This window comes from Triticum dicoccoides, chromosome 6A, assembly GCF_002162155.2.
Source record: "Triticum dicoccoides isolate Atlit2015 ecotype Zavitan chromosome 6A, WEW_v2.0, whole genome shotgun sequence".
NCBI classification, from domain to species: Eukaryota; Viridiplantae; Streptophyta; class Magnoliopsida; order Poales; family Poaceae; genus Triticum; species Triticum dicoccoides.
In genome coordinates this window covers 569,917,399-569,922,548 of record NC_041390.1, presented here as the reverse complement: position 1 = coordinate 569,922,548, position 5,150 = coordinate 569,917,399, and the positions used below count along the sequence as shown (strand labels likewise).

The 5,150-nt window shown below is 59.1% G+C and overlaps 1 protein-coding gene across 1 annotated transcript; it reads left to right on the top strand.

The window, feature by feature from the left end:
- The first annotated feature begins 815 nt into the window (after positions 1–815).
- On the top strand, positions 816–4,623 carry LOC119318023 (homeobox-leucine zipper protein ROC8-like). The gene is made up of 8 exons (XM_037592526.1): positions 816–1,723; positions 1,824–1,941; positions 2,128–2,316; positions 2,424–2,876; positions 2,973–3,071; positions 3,192–3,404; positions 3,511–4,053; positions 4,135–4,623. The coding sequence occupies exons 1-8, from the start codon at positions 1,626–1,628 to the stop codon at positions 4,477–4,479; spliced, it is 2,058 nt and encodes a 685-aa protein (XP_037448423.1). The 5' UTR covers positions 816–1,625; the 3' UTR covers positions 4,480–4,623.
- Positions 4,624–5,150: the final 527 nt, after the last annotated feature.

Below are 5,150 nucleotides of genomic sequence, written 5' to 3'. Positions count from 1 at the left end.
ACAACCGGTGGAAGATGATAGCACGGACTATTTTTAACTGGTTTGGATGCCGATCTAATAATAGACTAGTACCTCCGTCCAGTGAAGAGTGTATGTTTGCCTTCAAAATTTGTCCACAAAAGAGTGTACTTTTATCTTTCAAATGCAATTTAAAGTAGAAAAAAATACTCCTATCTCATCACACGGTAAAGAAGACCAATACTATATGTGATCTTCTTAATTTCTACATGCAGTTACCTCATTGGGGTTGGATAATTAAAGTGGAGACATGATGACTTGCACCTTTTCAATGCATTTTACTTCATTACATAATTTGTTCTAAAATCTCTAGATATACATTCTTCATCGAATGAAGGGAGTAGGCGCATAGGCATCATAACCTGTTTTTCCCTGGATGTGGCATCTTAGACTTTTGCGTTTTGCTTCAGTTTGGATCGTTTTGTGAGCCTTCGATAGTTCTCAGACTTTGTGTTGTACTTGCGTCTAATAAAAATAGCTGCAAGCATCATTTCGATGTAGAGGCCGAGGGCTTTTCTCCTTTTCAAAAATAATAAGATTTGATCCATTTTCTTTGTTTAGTCAGCACTCGGCACACAAATTAGGCTTTGTTCAACTGTTAAGCATAGTGCAGAAACAGTGGAGCTGTGGCGGGCAGAGAACGCCACAGTGCTGCGGACGGAGAACGGGGAGGAAAAGTCAACAGAGCAGGCCCGACCCGTTACGCCGTGCTGCTGCTACATAAATGGCTCCAGCTGTACCCGCCCTCGGCCGAGGGAGGGAGAGGGAGAGCGATGAGCAACAGCAGGACAGCCAGCCGAGGGCGGCCTCCAAGACGGCGGGTCCCTTTTCAATACTCCCTCCCTCCGGCCCTTAACTCGCATCGGTTATCGCCCACACTGTACCGGCACTGTACCACGCCATACGAGTACGAAAGAGAGTGACGAGTAGAGCTGTAGAGCGAGAGAGAGGGAGGGAGCGAGGGGTAGACGTAACGCGAATCCAACGAGGCCATAGATCGCCCGCCCGCTGCCATGCCCATGCGTGCGCTATAGTCGGAGAGAGAGAGAGAGAGAGAGAGAGAGAGAGAGAGAGAGAGAGAGGGAGTTAAGGAAGGCGGGCAGGTGCAGCAATGGTGGATGCCTCCTGATTGCTGACTCCGAGAACTCCAGCGGGGCGGGGAAAGCTCTCCTCTCCTCTCTCTCTCTTCTCTTCTCTTCTTCCAACTAGCTAGCTCCCTCTCCTTCCCTTCCCTGGCTCCTGAGCTGTATGCTGTGTGCATGTTTACTGCTTCTGCTTCGCCGGGACCAGAGGGGTTACTGCTTCGTACCGCGCCCCCGCTGGCTGGCTTCCCTATCTCCATGCCCTGCCCTGCCCTGCTGCCGCTTCTTCTTTCCTCTTGCGCGCCTCTAGTGGCACCGCAGAGCTTGGCGTAGCAGGCGCGACGCGAGGGCAGGCGTCTGTCTATATAGCGCGCGCCTGGTGCTGCTAGCACTAGACCTCGATCGTAGCATCGCTCGCTTACTTCTGCAAGTCGCCGGCCGGATTGGGGTTGCGCGCGCTCGAAGCAAACGACGTGCCGGGAAGAGACCGAAGACTAGGAGGCAGGCGCCGGGAAGCCGGGGGCCATGGACTTCGGCGACGACCTCGTGCCGGGCTCCGACGCCCACCGCCGCAAGAAGCGCTACCACCGCCACACCCCGCGCCAGATTCAGCAGCTCGAGGCGTACGCTCGCTTCCACTCATGAATTCAACTGATTTCTCTCTCCATCTTCGTCTCTTGCTCATCTTCTGTTCTGTCATTCTGTGTGTGCGTGGGTGCGCAGGATGTTCAAGGAGTGCCCGCACCCGGACGAGAACCAGCGGCTGCACCTCAGCCGGGAGCTGGGGCTGGAGCCCAGGCAGATCAAGTTCTGGTTCCAGAACCGCCGGACTCAGATGAAGGTACGTACCCATCCCATCATCCATGTCTGCAACCCATCTTTTTCACCCTCCTTCTTTCGGAGCGAGATGATTCCCGATCCCTCTTCGTGTTTCGCTGAGCGAGACGGCCGGAAATTAAGCCAAATTAATTCCTTCCATGTGTGTCGCTTCTAATTTTGGCTTGGCTTGGCGGCGACGCGATCGCAGGCGCAGCACGAGCGCGCCGACAACTGCTTCCTCCGCGCGGAGAACGACAAGATCCGCTGCGAGAACATCGCCATGCGCGAGGCGCTCAAGAACGTCATCTGCCCCACCTGCGGCGGCCCGCACTCCGGCGCCGACGACTACTTCGACGAGCACAAGCTCCGCATGGAGAACGCCCACCTCAAAGAAGAGGCAAGCATAGCACGCCGCCTACCTGCCTCTCCGCCTCCTGCATTTGCTTGCCCCGCCGCGATTTGCGCTGACACCACGATCGCCATGGTGGTTTTGGTTGGGTGCAGCTTGACCGGGTGTCCAGCCTCACGTCCAAGTACCTGGGGCGGCCCATCACCCAGCTCCCGTCGATGCAGCCGCTCTCCATGTCGTCGCTGGAGCTCTCCGTCGGCGGGCTTGGCAGCCCGGTCGCGCTCGGCCCGGTGCTGGACCTGGACCCGCTCGGCGGGAGCTCGCCTTTCCAGCTCCCGGCGCCCGTGTCGGAGATGGAGCGGCCGATGATGGCCGAGATGGCGACGCGGGCCATGGACGAGTTCATCAGGCTGGCGCAGGCCGGCGAGCACCTCTGGGTCAAGGCCGCCGGCGGCCGGGAGGTGCTCAATGTCGACACGTACGACAGCATCTTCGCCAAGCCCGGGAGCAGCTCGTTCCGCGGCCCGGACGTGCACGTCGAGGGCTCCCGCGACTCGTGCCTCGTGCTCACCAGCGCCATCGCCCTCGTCGACACATTCATGGACTCGGTGAGATTTCGTTGCATTTTGACATCCATTTATCCATGGAATCGTTTGCGTGACGTGCACTGATGACCAATTGACCATTGTTGCGTATGTCTTCAGAGCAAGTGGACGGAGTTCTTCCCGACCATCGTGACCAGAGCGCGCACGATCGACGTTCTCGTGAACGGCATGGCCGGCCGGAGCGAGTCTTTGGTGCTGGTAAGGCCAGACCAGCGCCGTGTCCATTTTGCACGGGTGGATTGCTCCTTTAATTTAGTCATGTCATTAGGCGCACATGGACGAACACTTTACATTTTTTTTACCGGTGTGGCGCCGCAGATGTACGAGGAGCTGCACGTGATGTCGCCGGTCGTCCCGACGCGCGAGTTTTGCTTCCTCCGCTACTGCCGGCTGATCGAGCAGGGCCTGTGGGCGATCGCCGACGTCTCGGTCGACTTGCAGCGGGACGCACGCTACGGCGCACCGCCGGCCCGCTCGCGCCGGCTCCCCTCGGGCTGCCTCATCGCCGATATGTCCAATGGCTACTCCAAGGTATGCACGCCGCCGGCGGCGGCTTAGTTCACCACCATGTACTTTGCCGCATTGCGATCGGTTGTGCCATGATTCATGACGTGTGTGGAATTGTTCGTTTTGTCAGGTGACCTGGGTCGAACACATGGAGACGGAGGACAAGACCGCCATCAACCAGCTCTACCGCGACCTCGTCCTGAGCGGCGCGGCGTTCGGGGCGCACCGGTGGCTGGCGGCGCTGCAGAGGGCGTGCGAGCGGCACGCGTGCCTCGTGACGCCGCCGCACAGGGACATCGCCGGTGTGACGTTGGAGGGCAAGAGGAGCATGATGAGGCTGTCGCAGCGGATGGTGGGCAGCTTCTGCGCCAGCCTGAGCGCGTCGCAGCAGCACCGGTGGACGACGCTGTCGGGGCCGGGCGCGGGCGTGGACGACGCGGCGGGCGTGCGCGTCATGGTGCACCGCAGCACGGACCCCGGGCAGCCCAGCGGCGTGGTGCTCAGCGCCGCCACCTCCATCTGGCTCCCCGTGTCCTGCGACAGGGTGTTCGCCTTCGTGCGCGACGAGAACACGCGCTCCCAGTGGGACGTGCTGTCGCATGGCAACCCGGTGCAGGAGGTGTCGCGCATCCCCAACGGCTCGCATCCGGGCAACTCCATCTCCTTGCTCAGAGTAAGCATCGCGTAGCTAGCTCGTAGCTTTGCCAATGGCAGACGTAGGTGTTAACTTAACGAGGTGTTGGACGGAATGCAGGGCCTGAACGCGAGCCAGAACAGCATGCTGATCCTGCAGGAGAGCTGCGCGGACGCGTCGGGGTCGCTGGTGGTGTACGCGCCGATCGACCTCCCGGCGGCGAACGTGGTGATGAGCGGCGAGGACCCGTCGGCGATCCCGCTGCTGCCGTCCGGGTTCACCATCCTGCCCGACGGCCGCGCGTCCAGCAGCACGGGGTCGGTGGTGACGGTGGCGTTCCAGATCCTGGTGAGCAGCCTGCCGTCGTCGCGGCTGAACGCGGAGTCAGTGGCCACTGTCAACAGCCTCATCGGCACCACTGTGGAGCAAATCAAGGCGGCCCTGAACTGCGGCAGCAGCCATTGATGAGGGGGCGCTCCGCCTGCCCTCCGTCAGCGGGAGCGAGTAAGAGCTCCTCCCCCGCCATTCATTCCCATTCAAGGCGAACCGGGGTTTTGGTTGGTTGGAGCCTTGAATGCCCCGCGCATTCATGGAGGCGGAGGAGCCGCGCCGTGGTGGTGGTGGTGGTGGTGTCGCTCGGCTGGGGTTCATCCTCTGCCGCCGCCGCTGTCACCGCGCCGTCCGGTCGCTGGATGGGCGCCCACTCGCCCACGCCGTCGTCGCCTTCTTCCACGTTTGGTTAGGTATCTAGTGAGTCTCGTCTAGCTATGATCATCTCTTGGTTTGCAGGGTTACTTACGTTTGGAGTTTGCATGCATGCATGCACGCATGCACGTCTCGATCTCGAAGTTGGAGGCTTTGCATGAACCCGAAGGAGTCAAGAACGCACCATGCTTGTCCCGTTCCTCTCGCCGCGGCCCCGTACAATCATCTTCTTTCTTTCTTTCTTTTTCGCTATTTTCTTCTTCTTCTTCTCCCCTTTTGATCTCATCCATGGTGTAGCCGCAGCAGAGGATGAATGGTTCGGGTATTGACTTCTGTCCATCAATGTAAGAGCCTCCAATCAATTAATGAACATTCAGGTTTTCCTTTGCCCATGATAGTATCTCAGGGTGGACACGGTCCGGGCTGGTCCG

Bases quoted from the DNA above. Each gene is read 5' to 3' on its own strand.
- LOC119318023 (XM_037592526.1), top strand. From the start codon at position 1,626: ATGGACTTCGGCGACGACCTCGTGCCGGGCTCCGACGCCCACCGCCGC. The intron at 1,724-1,823 runs GTACGCTCGCTT...GTGGGTGCGCAG, and splicing joins CAGATTCAGCAGCTCGAGGC to GATGTTCAAGGAGTGCCCGC. The intron at 2,877-2,972 runs GTGAGATTTCGT...GTATGTCTTCAG, and splicing joins TCGACACATTCATGGACTCG to AGCAAGTGGACGGAGTTCTT.